The sequence below is a fragment of the Salvia miltiorrhiza genome, chromosome 1 (assembly GCF_028751815.1).
Source record: "Salvia miltiorrhiza cultivar Shanhuang (shh) chromosome 1, IMPLAD_Smil_shh, whole genome shotgun sequence".
NCBI lineage: Eukaryota > Viridiplantae > Streptophyta > Magnoliopsida > Lamiales > Lamiaceae > Salvia > Salvia miltiorrhiza.
Window position 1 is genome coordinate 8,919,419 of NC_080387.1, and position 17,397 is coordinate 8,936,815.

General features: G+C 39.5%; 1 protein-coding gene and 1 pseudogene across 1 annotated transcript; both read left to right on the top strand.

The window, feature by feature from the left end:
- The window catches only part of LOC131015440 (uncharacterized), a 132,926-nt pseudogene that overhangs the window by 100,682 nt on the left and 14,847 nt on the right, over positions 1–17,397 (top strand).
- LOC131006511 (mitochondrial import receptor subunit TOM40-1-like) lies at positions 6,346–11,266 on the top strand. Its single transcript, XM_057933659.1, has 11 exons — positions 6,346–6,738; positions 7,461–7,542; positions 7,664–7,763; positions 7,841–7,936; positions 8,044–8,094; positions 8,252–8,317; positions 9,416–9,517; positions 9,973–10,041; positions 10,132–10,215; positions 10,849–10,944; positions 11,057–11,266. Exons 1-11 carry the CDS (start codon positions 6,612–6,614, stop codon positions 11,111–11,113), a joined length of 930 nt encoding a protein of 309 aa, XP_057789642.1. The 5' UTR covers positions 6,346–6,611; the 3' UTR covers positions 11,114–11,266.

A 17,397-nucleotide genomic window follows, 5' to 3' on the forward strand; every position in this document is an offset into this window, starting at 1 on the left:
ACATAAAACGCACCAATTTCCAGAAGATTATCTTAAAATAAGCTCATGCAAACCCCAAAATTTAGAACAATTAAGCATAAATCATCGTCCCAAGCTGATAGGTAGGGCGTTGGCGATTGGGCGTGGCTGGAGTTTCGCGGAGGCTTTGGCGGTTTTGGAGGTTACTCTTGCGGGTGGTGCTGGTTGGGGCGGCTCACGGTCTGTTTCCAAGCTTTGGGTGCGCTCGGGCTTGAGGCCGTGGTGTGCGTTCTCGTTTGGTTGCAAGGCGTTGGGTTTCGCTGGGTGTAGCCCTTTGGCCTTGAATGTTTTTGTCACCAACTGGACCGTCATTGTGGAGTTGGTGATGGGATGTTTAGCCCGTCATACTTTGCTGTATTTTTTCGGCTGGTTAGTTTGTGTTTGGGTTGGTTTTGGCTGTTTTTGGGGCGACGATAGGGTCAGAAACTTCTTAGGGGCAATGGTTAGGCCGGAGTTCCTGAAGTTGTTTCACCCTTCGTTGCCCTTTTGGTTGTCTCATTTTTCTTGTTTCTTCGTAGACGGGTACTCTTTTTCCTTGCTAAGGTTTTTCCCATTGGGTTTTCTTTAGCAAGGTTTTAATGAGGCCCGGCCCTTTGTCTGCTTTCTGTGCTTTCAAGGGTTTCTTTTTAAGTTCTTTTTTTAATAAAATCGTTATTCAATAAAAAAAAATGTTGTATGAGGACTTAGGGGTATCAATGATCAAGAATTTGATTGTTCTGGTTTTATAATCATGCACACGTCCCATGGTAACCGACAGCTCCACCATCCCGATCGGCATTACTGATTCTCCTAAAAACCCATAGAGTGGTGCGTTTGTTGGTTCAATAGTGACATCCGACCCAAGAGCCCTCCAACAATCCCAATATAAGATATTCACCGCACTTTCTGAGTCCACGAAGACCCGATGGACCAGGCAACCTGCCACCTCCATTGAAAAGACTAGCGCGTCATCATGAGGGTACATTAATGGCCTGGCATCCTCTGGGCCAAAAGATATGGTAGGTTCACTGGCTGCGCAGTTGATGGCCATGACTTTTGTGTCAAAGTGCACTGTTCTCACAGCCCTGACGAGCTGTTTATTCGCTTTGTTTGATGTGGGCATCCCATTTTCCCCTATAATCATATGAATTTTCCTTCGGAAAGGTGGTCGTTGTGGTGCATCGTGCCGTGGTTCTTCTTCGCGTCTACCATCCGCGTTATTCCTTATTTTTCTTACGTCACATCTATGATCATTATTGTTGGGGTTACGCCGTTCTCTGTTCATTTTCCTCGGAGGACCAGTGACGAATCTGTCTAAACGTCCTTGTATCACCAATATCTCTAGTTGATTCATTAGATGTCCACAATTCGTGGTTGAGTGCCCGTAAGCATTGTGGTATTCACTCAACAAATCATTTTTCCCCGGCTTTGGATTGCCGCGTGTATAGTTCCATGAGGCCCGGAACCAGGTCTCGTACATCTTTGACAAGATGAAAAATCTCATCAACAGGTTTGTTCAATGGGTGACGCTCACGTGTGTCATCATCCCTTTCCTCGCGTCGATAGGTCAGTGTAGGCCCTGGAGAGGGGGGCCTTGTTTCCACCGCCATGGATGGTATCCTTGGTGGTAAGCCTTTGTATGGTGTTCTCTGAGAGTGCTTGTCATTGGGATTCGTCCCACTTTCATTCTTCTTTACACGGAGTTTATCAACCTCGGCCCTTCGTGCAGCTTTTGTCTCTTCCAATTGTAAGTACCCTGGTAATATGACCATGATGTCATCGAACTCTTTGGGAGGTGTTATTTGTAGGCATCGAAGAGGGGACCTTGCTTTAACCCTCGGACAAATGCATAACACTTGATTTGTGATTCTGTCTCCGGTGTGTCCAGCGCAGCCATGTTGAATTTAATCACATACTCCCTTAATGTTTCCTGCGGATCCTGTTTAATATCCATCAGAGATATAGTCGTTCTTCCCATTCACTTGGAACTTGCGAATTGTCTCATGAACATGTGGTATAAATCTCTGTATGAGTGGATGGAGCTGCTTTTCAAGTTGTGGAAGCATCTTTGGGCCATTCCTGATAAGGTGGTCGCGAAAATTTTGCATTTTATACCCTCTCCTTATTGATGTAACGATGCCAGGCCTTCGAACCGTGCTATATGTACTTCCGGGTCAGCGGTCCCATCGTAATTAAGAGAGATTGGGCGATAGTTCACGGGCAAAGGTTCCAGTAGAATCTCGTCCGAGAATGGAGTAGTGCTTAGCCGTGGTACCAGACGGCGATGAATGTTCCTTCTCTTTCCCCTTGATACACCAATGTCCATGTGTCTATTTTGAATTTCCTTACGAGGCTCTTTCCTCTGGTCTTCAGATGAATATTCTTCGTTGTCGGAAACCTCGTTCTGCTCGGTCTCTTGTGGATGCTCTCTCAGCTCTGTCTCTAGGTTTCTCAATTGACTTTTAAGGAACAATACTTTCTCTTTGAGCTTGGTGTTCTCCCTTTGAGCACCTCTGCTGTGCTGTGGAGTGGTGCCATGACTCAACCTAAAACACCTCTAGATTGACTTGCAATAGGACAAGGACATCCTAGTAGTGGTAAGTTAACCCAATGTCGTCTCTCAAGGAAGATCTTAAATGGCTTTTAATTATGTCACAAGAAAGCAGTAAACTTTGGATTATTAAACTAAAACTTGTAAAATAAACTTAACGTGAATTTAAACTTGTAATTAAAAACTTAACTTAAAATTGAACTTAGAATTAACTAGGCGAAATAAACTATTAAACCCTAGGCAAGATTAAACGCGATTAAAGTAAAAGCAATTTAAGAATGTAAATACTTGTAAATTAAAGCTTCTAATCTACTATGCATGAAACTAAAGTGCAGAATTTAAAGGAAAGCATAAACATAATGAAAACGCATAATTGAAATTGCATAATTTAAAGTGAAGAATTAAAATTGCATAATTTAAAGTGAAGAATTGAAATAACATAATTTAAAGGAAAGCACAATTTAAACAAAGCAAGTAAATAAACGTAAATACGAAATACCATAAAATGACTCGAGAAGCAACCTGACACTTGATTACAACTCTAAACAAAGAACTAACTAAAATGTGAATTGAAAGAACTATAACAAACTAACTAGAACAGAATTCGAAACTAAGAACTAAGAAAACAATAAAAACCTATAATCTTTGGTTACCTAGCGGAAACTAAAGATTAGGGCAAGGATTGATTCTAACTAAGTGCCGGAGGCAGGAGATGTATTTCTTGATTCACGTTCAAGCCCCTTTTATAGACTTCATTTTAACTCGAATTACCATCTAAATCGGCCTTGCAAAACTGGACTCTTTAAGATAAGCATCGTGCATTCAAAGGCAAGTCCAGCTGGCAGCGTGCTCTGCAAGTAACGCGGTAGCTCTGGTGAGAAATCGCCAGCTCTGGAAACGTAAGCAGCTCTGGAAAAGTATGCCAGAGCTGGAAGTCAGCTCAGGATATGTTGACTCTGGCGCGTAAAGTCAGCTCTAGAAATTGTACGCTCTGGATAAGATCGGCTCTGGAATATTCAGATATGGAACATTAGCTCTGTTGAATCTCAGCTCTGCTCTGACAAGTTTGTTCTGCTCTGGAGAATTTAGCTCTGATAGTGAAGTTCAGCTCTGGAGATGGTCAGCTCTGCTCTGATACGGACTTTCGCTCTGCTCTGGCTTTTCGGCTCTGGCGCGGGCTTTTAGCTCTGGACAGCATTTTGCGCCTAAGTACGTAATTTTGACCCAAAATCTCCAAAATAACACTCTTCCATCTATAAAATCAGAATCTCCTGCAAAGCATAAAACAAACCATAAACGCACCAATTTCCAGGATATTTATCTCAAAATAAGCACATGCAAACCCCCAAAATACGAACAATTAAGCATAAATCATGCCACTTGTGGAATCACCCACATCTTCGATTTGGACACTATTAGCGATAAACTTTCTCTTGTTCTTTCCTTTCCCTTATTCAGTGTTCCTCATTCCCCTTTGCATGAGAGATATGTTGTGATATGTTGCACATTTCACATCATCTTTCCTGGGCCGGCGCTGTGGTGGTTTTCTTATGTGTCACAGGTTTATCTTCCCTTGGCGCAATTGGCATGACGAGAGGGGGCTGCGCTCCCGCTAATTGGCCGATGGTTGCATAGTTAAGCATTGCTAACATTTGTTCGGTGATTGTGACATTGAGGAGTCCCGGTGTGGAGGTGGGCATTATATGGGCCTGCGCTGAAGTTCCAATCAAAGACTGCGCCGTCCTTGGGGCGGTCTTGGCGAGCCCCGAGACTGGATTGTTGAAAGTAGTAAATCCTGGTGGTGTAAACTCAGATAAGTTAATCCTTTAGGTCGAAGGAACCCCAACTTTCCCATTTCCTGAATATCCTGCGACCATATCGAAGTCCTTGGTCAGATCCCGATGAGGATCGTCAGTTCCCATGATAAGTACCTGAAGTGCCAAAGCGTTAGGACAAGTAAATATAAACAATTATTCCTATGCAGACGTCCTGCGCAGCCTCATTTTCTCTTTCCTTAGAATATTGACTGCAATGGTTGGACCCGTAAAACCCTAGGGAAACCCTGAAAAAATCTTTGAGATAAAAAATTCATAGAAGCCCACGAACTTCGGCCCACAATATAACTTAAGATCGAATGTACGAATTCATCAAAGAGAAAAGTTGCGTAGAGAGTCCTCCCACATGAATATTCATGAAGAACATCAAGTTTTTCTGAGAAGTAAACCCAGAAAATCATCATCACATCTCATCTTCGAAATGAACAAAAGCCATTATGGCGATAAGAATGAAGAATGAAAGCGAATAAACCCTAACTAGGAAAACTGGTGTCTGGAACGATGGCTAGAACTGCGTCTAGGAAAGTGTACCCTAGCAAATGAGAAGTCTGCTCTTTTATACTCCGGAATGAGAAATTCGCCTTTATCTTTTAATTACTGAATTTGGGCACGTGGCATATTCTAATTAGAGTAAAAGAGCTCGAGCGTTTGGAGTGAGGAGCTCGGCCGCTAGGATTTGAGGCTCGGGCGATGGGCGAGGAGCTTGGCCGCTGGGCCTTGAGTTCGGTCGCTGGGATGGCCAGCAGGTACGGGAGCAAGACGAGAAGCTCGATTGTTGGAATGGCCAGCGGGCGCGGACTTGGCGAGGAACTCGACTGCTGGGATGGCCAGCGGGCGCGGGAGCAAGGAAGGGCTCGGCTGCTGGAATGGGGCCTCGGTCGCGGGGTGATGGAGGTGCTCGCCCGTTTGGGTAAATAGGCGGGTGCTGGGAGTAGCACTCGCCCGCTAGGAGGAAGGGCTCGAGCGCTGGGTTCCCTACTCGGCCGTTGGGCATTAAACTCGCCCGCTGAGAAGGGGGCTCGGGCGCGGGATGTGGTGCTCAGCCGTTTGGGCAAACAGGCGGGCGCTGGGGCGCGAGAGGTGCTCGTCCGCTGGGGCAAACACGCAGTGCTCGTGCCCTTTTTCTCCTTCATTGCTCACATTTTCCTAAGTATAGCAATTTCCTCCATTTCAACAGTCTTCTGCAAAAAGTAATGCACTCCTCATCAAAATCACCAAAACCAACAAAATATGAGTTTAAATTATCATCGATAATCCCTCAAAATATGAACAATTAGGCATAAAACACAAAGGTGGAAGAAATCAAGCAACACAACAGTCTCCCATAGATTCTAGGTTTTTTTTTTATGCTTTTTTAATTATAAGTAATTTAGGACTTTATTTAATTGTATTGTAATTTTAATTTTCAATCAATGTAGGGTTAGTTTTTAAATTTAATGAAATTTGAGTTGTTAGATATAATGTAAATTTTAATTAAAAACAACAACAAAATTAAATGAGAAATGAAAAATTAATTAGAGAGCTAAGGGGTGCTAAGGGGTGGGCTCTCCCATTGTGGAGAGTGATCTCTTAAATGGTGGGGAGCATATTTAAGAGCCCACCTTGGCTCTCCATTGTGGATGCTCTTAGGCCATCCACTATGGGAGGTAGTTCTCACTAACTATCTGGGTAGTACCATAGTGAAAAGCAAGCAAACATGCCTGGGAAGTTTCTGCCAGCAGTGGGGCCCACGCTTTGAATTTATATTGATTTTCTTTTCAGCCATTTATTTTATGTTGTTTCTATTTTATTGTAATAGTAAGGTCCATGAATAGTTAAATATAAGGTAGTGTTGCTTTCAAAAAAAAAAATGAGATAACGTTATAAAGAAAATATGAGATAGTTAAAAAATAGGTAGTTGTTGAGGTGACACATACGTACACGATCATTATGGGATAGCACTACAATGCATTCCCTTTAGATCTCTTTGGGTGTTTTACAACAAAAATTTCCCAATTTCCAAGACACGTTTATCCTAAAAACGGGTCGGGTCAAGACCGCATTTGGTGGGTTTAAGGGTTTTACGATATTGGGGAAAAATCTTTTTGGCTCAGTTTCTGCACATTTAAATAGCCGCTTTCTCTGTTAGCTAGAAGAAGAAGAATTCGCAGCACTCTTCTTCTACTTCAATCTTTGCAATCGGGAAAACGAACTCGTCTTCGCCGGCAACGGATCTGAGTAAGCTCGAAATGGCAGCGCTTGTTCCTCCGTCCCCCGCCTCGCCGGCGGCGAGTTCAGATGCGGAGCACCCTAAAGTTGACTACCTAAATCTGCCTTGCCCCATTCCCTACGAAGAAATTCATCGGGAGGCACTCAGTTAGTGCTTCTCACTTTTCTCTATTTCTTATGTTGGGGTTTGATGTGACATGCTTTTGCAATATGGCTGCATTTTTTGTTTGAGTGGTGGTTCTGTTGTCTATGTTTATGGGGGTTGATTTTGTTGATGGTGGTAAGTTAATGTTTACGTATGTTAGTGTGACGAGCTGGTCTTCTTGTTTTGGGGTTGTACTAAAACCCTAGCTAAGTAGTCCAGTTTAATTGATAAACTCAGTTGCTCTAAAGTGGTTATTGAAGAAGCGACTAACAACAAATGCGAGCAGCCAGAATATTTGCGATAGCTTGAATATGCAAGAACGTAGGTCTAGTTATTTTATTACTGTTACTTTAGATTGTGGAGTAGTGTTGTAAAGAGGAGTGTACCACGCCATTCTATGTGAAGTTCCCACTTTAAGAATGCAATGAAAAATAACTTGTAGTTCAGGTCCATTACTGATGCCACTGGCAGCACTGAGCCTTTGGATTGTCACTGACTGACCGATAACATGTATCAATTCATATGTTACCTCTTTTCTCAGTCATGGTTTATTATGCCCGGAGCCATCTGATAAATTCAGCTTGTATCTAAAAAATCATGTGAATGTACCATTAAGGTTCAGTGTCTGGATAGGGATAAATTTATTTGATTCTTTATAGCTAGTTTTTATCCATTTTGTAATGATGGGATATAATTAAATTCTAATGGAACCTGTTATTGCCAGTGTCCTTGAAGCCAGAACTCTTTGAAGGATTGCGTTTTGATTTTACAAAAGGACTCAATCAAAAATTTTCACTCAGCCACAGGTGAAACTATTGTTCTTTTGCTGTACAATTTTAGTATATTTTCTTAAAATTGTATTTCAAGTGTGTTTATTTTATCTGCCCTGGTGCATATTGTTTTAAGTGCTAATTCGTCTGCCTTTAGTGTGATGATGGGACCTACTGAGATTCCTGCTCAATCTGCTGATACAATTAAAATTCCCACGGCTCATTATGAGTTTGGGGCCAACTTTATAGACCCACAGGTACTCACTGGCTGCTATATTTTTTACTTATTAAAGGGTTTGTTGGGTTAACGAATAATCATTACCTTTTTTTGCAGTTGATGCTTTTTGGGAGGGTGATGACAGATGGCAGACTAAATGCAAGACTAAAATGCGATTTGACCGATAATCTTACTTTGAAGGGAAATGCTCAAGTAGGCATATTTGTCAACTTGTCCCTAATGTTTTAAAGTTGGCAGCTGTCCGATATTTCTGATTCATGCCATGAAGTTAGATAATATCTGTTTTCTTTTTTCTGTAGCTTACGAACGAGCCTCATATGTCGCATGGCATGTTCAATTTTGATTATAAGGTAATGATTGCATATTTAGTCGTTTTGTATGTTATTATTCCATATTCTCCTTGTTAAGGTTGCTGGTGGTGGTACAGGTTTGTCATATAATTGATGCAATGTTGGACTTAGGTATACAAATTGAAGCTAACAAGCGCTCTCTTCATATGATATACAGGGTTCGGATTATAGGACTCAGTTTCAAATAGGAAATGGGGCCTTACTTGGTGCAAGTTACATCCAGGTGAACAGTCTGACTCTGATTTGGAAGGCATTTACTTAGCTAATCAATAATCAATCAAACAATTAAAGCAGTAAAGTATGTGCTTAAAGCTTGGGCATCTGTAGTAATTTTTTTGAAATCTGATAACACCAATATGCCAGGTATATTTTCCATTACTCCAGAAGATGACTATGGTATCACAATTTTATCATGCTCTACAAATCTATGTGGTGAATTATTGGCCTATTGCATTAGCTGGTCTGGCAAATGTTTGGTATGGGATTAAAACATTATAATAGAGCTGCACAGCTCTAAAGTTAGAATATGCTACTGATGTTGTCATGTTGATATATATTATACTTTGCTTCTGGATTTACGGAAGAGTTAGGGAGTTCAAGGCTTGGAAAAGTTACTTAATTTGTTACAATCCTGTATAGATGGTAACATGGTTAAATTGTAATATAGCGGATGGATCTTATAATAAAACCTATATGCTGGTAATCAGAATTAGCAATTAATTATTATGTGAAACTTTTTGCATAACTCTTAATAAGTTTTCTCTAGACCCTGGACTATGACACTGCCTTAGAAAGTTACATTGCTTTCAAATGTCAATTAATGAATTGAAAGCAACAAATTCTTGTGTAAGGTTGGAGAAGACCTATTGGCTAACAGCTATCAATAGTTCCATTCCTGTGACTGAGAAAGTGAAATGATTAACAACCATGGACAAAATATCGACCAGATCACCTATCCTTCCACCCATCGGTCCAAAGATGTAGACTGGATAAATTTCTGTTTCTGTATAAATTAAGAATGACTCTGAAGTTCCTTTTGTTTTGACAAAAATATTGATGGCTGTAGAATTCCTTCATAATTCATATATTCTAGCAAGTCAGATGCTGTCCAGTGTCTACATGTTTTTCTCTCTCAGAACCCACTGGATTTACAGAAATTGATTGACTAAATGCCTTTTTGACTATGGAGACCAAATTAGTCATTCTTTATATTAATGTTGTAGGATACAGTTTTCCAGCTGCAGTTGACTCTATAAATGACTTGAAGATATGAAGATAAACTGCTGTTATACTGACTGATTCTTCTCATGGTGGCTTGCAGAGCGTGACTCGTAATTTATCTTTAGGTGGTGAAGTATTCTGGGCTGGTCAACATCGGAAGTCCGGCATTGGCTATGCGGCACGTTATAACACTGACAAGATGGTAACTTTTGTTATATTTTGTTCTTTCCTACATCCCATTAACTTCCTTCTTTCTGTCAAGAGCAATACTATTCTCTTCCACACACACACACACTTTTCATAGTAAACTTTCATTTTTTTGTATGCGTACATCTGTCCCATGTACTTCATTGTGACCTCACGAGGAGCTAAGCCCTGAGAATAGTTAGAATATTTAACTGACTCTGTGTTGGTCATGAGGATGACACATGGAAAAGACATAATCTTACCTGCACATTGAGAATGATTAATGAGAGAAAGTTTTGCTCAATCTGTGATGTGAAATGTAGCTAGTATATAACTGCTTTACCCTACCTTTTCCGCCCCTGACAATAGTCATCCCTACCTTCGATCAGCGTTTCCTACAATTTTCTCTTTGTTGGGCCATATACTAATGGTTAAAAAAGATACAAATCAATATTGCCTGTTTCAATTCAGGTTGCAACTGGACAAGTTGCTAGCACTGGGATGGTAGCCCTTAGCTATGTCCAGAAAGTATCTGACAAGGTGATCTGAGTTTATTCTGTGTTGGGGAATTTAGTGATCCATTTCCTTTTCATGTTTGTATACTTAAATGTTAAATAATTTTGCCTTCAGGTTTCTCTGGCAACTGACTTCATGTATAACTATATGTCCGGGGATGTCACATCCAGCGTTGGTTATGATTACATGCTTCGGCAGGTAATATTTGTTTCAAGAATAACAAATTTCTTTTTGATGTGGTCTAAAACAACATTTATTTAGGTATGAAGAGAGCAATTTATGGTACTTTGATCAGATTTACATAGAAATAATCTACAACTGCTCATGTTTAAACTTTAAAGTTGGTGGTTAGTGGGTGTCAATGCCGTTAGATTGTAATGTCATCCCCTCTAATACATTGCTCATCATTTTGAATCACTGGACTTCTTTTGTATCACTGCTTTTACCTATGAGAATCTTTAGATGCATCCGTCTAATTCTCATTAAAATTTCAACATTTTGTTTAGTAGTATTGGAAGAAAGCTAAAGTTTTCTAGCTGTAATTCTCATGTTGTTTCCAGTAGTGTTAACAATAGAGTCAATAGACTGATTATCTCGCTTTCATTAATGAAGCCTGCTTTAGGTTTATTCTCCTTGCACCATTTTGTTCTTGGAAATGGGCATTTATTTCCTAAACAGAAAACTTCCTCATTTTTGCTTAATCTGATAAACTTAACTTGTCAGATGTGCTTTACTGAAACTTAACATTTGCCTGAATTTTCAAATTGAATTATGTTGACATAACCATTTGCCTGACTTCCTCATCTAACCGACTCTTTGGTTTCTTGGCAGTGCCGCCTGCGAGGAAAGATTGACTCCAATGGCGCAGTGTCTGCTTTCCTCGAAGAGAGACTCAATATGGGTCTCAATTTTCTTCTTTCTGCTGAGGTGAGTACAACAGGATAAACAAGCCCCCCCTCCCTCCAAACTCTCTGATTCTCTCGACTTATATGCCCCATAATAATCTTTTCTTAATGCGTTCACAAATTATATCTTGCAGATAGATCACCGGAAGAAGGATTACAAGTTTGGCTTTGGATTGACAGTGGGAGAATAGGACAGGGATCATATTCATTATCGAGTCTCAAATTAAGCTGATAATTGCAAGGTATACTGGAATCAGTTTTGTATGCTCAAATGACCTTATTCGTTAGCAGTGAGATCTGCTGCAGCGCATTTGCTAGTAGATGTTTTTGCAGGTTGGCGATCATATTCTTTTTATTCGAGACAATTGTGTTCTATAGCTATAATGAATGAGAAGATGTTCTCGTTTTTTACAATTTATTGTGGTTGGATTAATAAAGTACTATATGATTGCCTTATTTTTGCTCTGTGGAGCTAAGGTGATTCACAAAAAATAAGTGGAGCTTAGCTATAAAAATTTGAGTATTTCGATTTAAATTTGGATTTTTCATGGTGGAGTCTTATCCGGGAGAGAACGGTGTGATTGTAAATATTGCCTATATTTGATAGCTAATTGAAAATGAGGTGGTCTCTTGTACATCCGAGTTGTATTCGACTCAGATCCTGACCCAGTTGGACTATCATGATCTTTTTTTTTAATGACACTAACACGATCTTGGAATGACACTAACATTATTTTGTTTTACAAATGATACTATTTCAAAAATAATGCTAACACTATTTTGTTTTACAAATGACATTATTTTGAAAATGACACAAACACATGTAAATGACACTAATATTATATTGAAATATCATTAAACTTGACATTCGTGTAAGATAGTTCAGTTGGGTCGAATTCGGGTTGAGTGCGATTCGGGTACACTGTACACTCGGGTGTAGGCAAGTTTTGGTGGTTGAAAATATGGTAGAAATTTTAATGTCATGACAATAGGTATCTGATTACATCAACCTTATTTTTTTTTTTTTTTATTATTATTATTATTATTATTATTATTATTATTATTATTATTATTATTATTATGTTGGAAAAGGTCTCTAATACTTAGGGACCACTACTTGTCGCTGCCCGAGGGGTAAAATTGTCATTTTGATGGACAAGATCCATTAGATATATATTCGTATTGGAATTAAATATCATTAAATATCAACAATATTGGATTTGTCATTGTTAAATTGGTTAATTGTAGTTTATGGCCCAAACTTTTGAGCCATTTGTAAATATGGCCCGAACTTTAAAAAATACAAAAAATAGCCTGAACTTTGAATTCATTTGTGGAAATGACCCAGTCTTTAAAAATACAAAAAAATGGCATAAACTTTGTAGTCATTTATAAAAATGGCCCGAACTTCAAAGTCATTTGTAAAAATGATATGAACTTTAAAAAATACAAAAAAATGACATGAACTTTGAAGTCATTTGTAAGAATAGCCAAACTTTAAAGTCATTTGTAAAAATAACACGAATTTAAAAAAAATACAAAAATAATTTGAATTTTGAAAATTTGTAAAAATGGTCTGAACTTAAAAAAAAAATACAAAAAATAATTTGAATTATGAAGATTTGTAAAAATGACCTGAATTTTAAAAAATCTAAAATGGCTCAATTTTTCATAAATACAAAATCTAAAATGACCTGAAAAATATGTGAAAATTCTCTGTCTGTGCGTAATATGAATTTTATGTACTCGAAGTTTAAAAAATTCGTGTTGTCAATAATATTTTAGGAGAGAAAAATTATTTGTACGAGATTAAAATTCTTATGATAAGAGTAGGGCAGAGCATCGGTTCAAAACCGAATCGAACCGAACCATTTTAAGAAAACCGAAACCGAACCGATCTTAGTAGCGCTGGGACCGAACCGAACCGCTTAGACCCTAAAAACCGATCAAAACCGAACCGGTCGAAACCGATCGGTTTCGGTCGGTAACCGAACCGACCTACATTTTCAGTTTTTTTTTTTCAAGAATTTGCCAAATCTGTACTTAATTAAAAATCTGCCCAAAACCTACCCAAATTCAGCCTTTACATACATAAAAATCTGCATAAATCTCCCAAATTCAGCCAAATAAAAATCTGTACATTTAAAAATCTGCCCAAATTCACAAACAAAATCACTAAAATAGCATAAACAAAAATAAAAACAAGCAGAGAAGGGCGGCGGGTAGCGGCGGTCCGGCGGAGGAGGACGCGGGCGGCGGGTCTGCTCGTAGAGGAGGACGCGGGCGGCGCTCGTTGCTCCTCTGGTTTGGTCTGCTCGCAGCCTCGCACTGGAGGTCGCCGAGAATCGGGTCGTCGCTCGCCCTGAAGGAGAAACGCCAGGGTGGCGGCGGTCGCCGGTCAGAGGGAAGACGGATGGAGGCGGTGCGGTTGGGAGGGAGGAGACTAGGGAGGGCGGAAATCGGAATGGAGAGGGAGGCGCCGCTGGGAGCTTGGGAGTTTCAAAATGTGGATGAGAAATTGATACTAGGGTTTACTTGTAATATAAAATAAATACATACATATTGTATATATATATCATGATCGGTTCGGTTCGGTTCATAACCGAACCAAAACTAAAAAACCGACAACCGAACCGATCATGATCGGTTTTTAAGTATAAAAACCGAACCGAACCGACAACCAGAAATTCTAAAACCGAACCGAACCAAAAATGATCGGTTCGATCGGTTTTTTAGGTTCGGTCGGTTCTATGCTCAGCCCTAGATAAGAGAATTAATTATCATACTTTATTATAAATATTCCAAGTGAATTTATAATTTTCATATAATTTTCACGTCAATGTCGGACTTTCCACGTTGTCATAATTTGATTCCGAAAGTGTAAGCTCATGCCATTTTTATACATTTGATAAAAATTGAGTCACTTTTTGTATTAATATAGTTCGTGCCATTTTTAAAATGACTTCAAAATTCATGTCATTTTTTTTGTATTTTTTAAAGTAAATGTCATTTTTACAACGACTTCAAAGTTCAAGCCATTTTTACAAATGATTTCAAAGTTCAGGCTATTTTTTGTATTTTTCAAAGTTCAGGCAATTTTTGCAAATGATTTCAAAGTTTAGGCTATTTTTCTATATTTTTTCAAGTTCGGGCCATATTTACAAATGACTCCAAAGTTCGGACCATAAACTACAATTAACCCTTGTTAAATATGGTCCTAGTCAGGTTAATACAAGGCATTGCTTTGTTTTTTTTGGTAAATGTATATTCATCGAGGGAATCTATATATGTTCAGAGAGGAAGATGCCTCGTTGAAAAACATGGTGTGTTTTGTGGTCCGTGCGGTGTCGCCCAAAATGTTGTTTGTTCCTCACCTTAAATGAATTTTTATCCCACCACTAAATCATGGGACTTGGACACAAATGTTAAGAAACGAATAATTTTATAATAAAATTAAAAAAAGAAAATATATTTTTTAATGATATATTTATTCAAAAAGTAGAAGAGAGAAATAAAAAACAGATAATTATGTGGGGTACAATGACATTTGGAATAAATAAAGAATCATGTGAAGATATTTGTTATTTATTGACTCTCCATTTTAAGATTTAGCCTATTAAAATGAGACGTCTAAATAAAGAAACATAGCTTATTGAATTGAGACCAGATGTAACTATTTGATATACTTATTCAATAAATGAATTTTGATGGGACACCACATACTAATGCTTTTGGGTTAATTGCTCATAAAATACTGAACTTTATCCAATTCTGGTTTTGCACACAAACTTTGAACTGTAGTGTGATAATTACTAAGCTTTTGATTTTATCTTATTTTGCTACTAATCCAAATTCCGGCCAAATACCAAACTAACATATAATATGGCGTGCCAATTTTGACGTGGCGTATTTATTCTTACGTGACAATTAGTTGGCAAAATAATATTTTTTATTAATTTGTTATCAATAAAAAAAAGAACACAAAGCAAATAACTCAAAATTGTGAATAATTTAATATATCAAATCAAATAATAGTATTTTTTAGTTGAATTAATTAATTGAATAAATTCAATAATAGTAAGAGGATTCTTTGAATTTAGGTGTGTCAGCCAAAGAACATTTTAATTAGAGTTCATTACGCCAATAACCATGAACTATACCCCAATTTTCAACTTTTTCATGAACTTTTTTTTTTATAAAAAATCCCCTGAACTTAATGTGTTCAACAATTTTTTCATAACTTTCAAGAATCCCCAAATTCATAGCTGACATGGCATGTTTTAAGTGACCGGATATATGATATGGCATCGCCGGCGGAGAATTGAAACGACGTCGTTTAATTGGAGGTAAACGACGTCGTTTAACATCAGCCCCCCTTTATGAGCCCTAATTTCGATGGAGGCGAAGGCGGAGGAAATCGGCGGAGGCGAAGGCGGAGGATCAGTGCCGGAGATACAGTGCAGCGGCGTGCTGGTTTGCAGCAGTGACCTCGTGCGATGCTGGTTTGCTATTGCTCGTTCTCGTGCGGCGCTAGATGCTAACTTTATCGCAACAATTGATGTCTCTTCGATTTTGGATAGAGGGGTGGATCTGAGGGGGTGGGCGGCGGCAGGGGCGCCGGATCTGGTGCGGCGGCGGGTGCAAGGAGGTGAAATTAGGGTTTGGGAGTGGGGGAAAAGGGGGAGACAAAATTAAGGTTGGGGCGCCGGATCTGCTTTCGCCCTCACTCTTCTCTCATTTCTCGCTCTCTCGGTCGGACGACCATCGGCAAAGAGCCAATGCTGCTCTGCTCTGCTCTGCTCTGCTCTACTATGCTCTATTCTGCTCTGCTCTGCTCTGCTCTACTATGCTGTACTATGCTCTACTCTGCTCTACTCTTCTATACTCTGCTCTACTCTATGCTCTGATCTACTCTGTTCCGCTCTACTCTACTCTGCTCTGCCCTGCTGTAAACCCTACCCCCTCTCCTCGAAGTCTGGCGACTGCACAGCCATAGGGCTGTCGCCGCAGAGCTCCAGATCCCCCACCTTCTTACGCCTCATCTGCGCTTCGATTGGACAATAACCTGACCACCACCGTGCAAACGAAGAGAATACATGTGTAACTGCTTCTGACAAGGAGGAGGAGTTCACCAGACATGGAGGAGGGAAGGCGGTGGGCGGTGGAGAGAGAAGGGGCGACGGATCTGGTGTGGCGGTGGTGTTCGCGGACATGGAAGGGGGGGAGGGGAAGAGAAAGAGAATGGTTTTTTTTTTCAAGTGTCAATTTTTAGTCCAAATAGACGTCACGTCTGCTCAATATTACCACGTAGGCGACAAGTCAGCCCGGAGCTTCACCGGAGAAAAAAGTATGGAAAAATTGTTCAACACATTAAGTTCACGGAATTTTTGATTAAAAAAAAAGTTCATGAAAAAGTTAAAAATTGGGGTATAGTTCATGATGTTTGGTGTAATTAACCCTTTTAATTATTAATAACTTAATATATAAATGATGAGGAGTAATATATGCAGAGCAGATGAATGACCTTTATCGAGGAAACGGACCTTGCCAGAGGAACGGATGTCGTCAGAGAAACGGTCTTCATCAGAGAAATGACCTTCGCCAGAGAAGTCATTCTCGCCAGAGGAATGGCCTTTGCCAAAGAAATGGCCTTCGCCAGAGAAATCACCAAAAGAATAGCGGAATACCCCGCCTGGGAGCAAATTTACCATTATACCCTCGACCACGCGGAAGGCATGCTTTGAAGGCAAAATTACTCTTTTACCCCTAGCATGTAATCTATAAATACCCATGCACACGCACTCTGTAATTTACGCTATCTCTACTTTTTAATACTATTGCATTTGATTCTCGTGCTCTCAGCAACTTAGCAATTCTCTCTCACTTTTCCGATCAACCACTAGGTATAATTCACAATTCAACAATAATTCACTGGTAAAATGAATATCCGTTCATTCATGCTTTACCAGCTGGCGCCGTTTGTGGGAAATATGGGTTAAGGCGTGAGTTTCGACCACCTGCGCATGCAGATATGCAATTACGATCGGATTTACGTGCGCAGGCCCCAATTAAGCCGATGTTTCGAATACCCAAGCGAATCTGGACCGATAATCAAGTTTTTCGTGTTGATCTATTTATAAATCCTTGAGATCTGTGGTTTTTACACTTTTCCTTGCATGTGTATGTTGGGAAGGCGGCTGAAGCTGAGGATTGGGTATTGGTTTGTGATTATCCTACGTGTGGTCGCATTAATTGTGTGCGGTTATTATGTTTTCTCGCATAATTTCTATTTTTCTTACGAATCTAACGCATTTCGCTAACGATCTATTGATTGGTGTTCTGTTTTCGGTATTCTTTGGGGTTTTCATGGTCGTTTCATCGGATGATACGTTCTCTCTTACGAGTTTGGCTATGAATCCATGGGAAAATCTCCATCGTTATCTCTATTTACGTTTTAATCCGTGTCCTGGGTTTA

What these genes read in the sequence shown, in the direction of transcription:
- LOC131006511 (XM_057933659.1), top strand. Translation starts at nt 6,612, where the DNA reads ATGGCAGCGCTTGTTCCTCCGTCCCCCGCCTCGCCGGCGGCGAGTTCA. An exon ending in TTGGTGCAAGTTACATCCAG is followed by an intron (nt 8,318 to 9,415) that starts GTGAACAGTCTG and finishes GGTGGCTTGCAG; the next exon opens with AGCGTGACTCGTAATTTATC. An exon ending in GTTATAACACTGACAAGATG is followed by an intron (nt 9,518 to 9,972) that starts GTAACTTTTGTT and finishes GTTTCAATTCAG; the next exon opens with GTTGCAACTGGACAAGTTGC.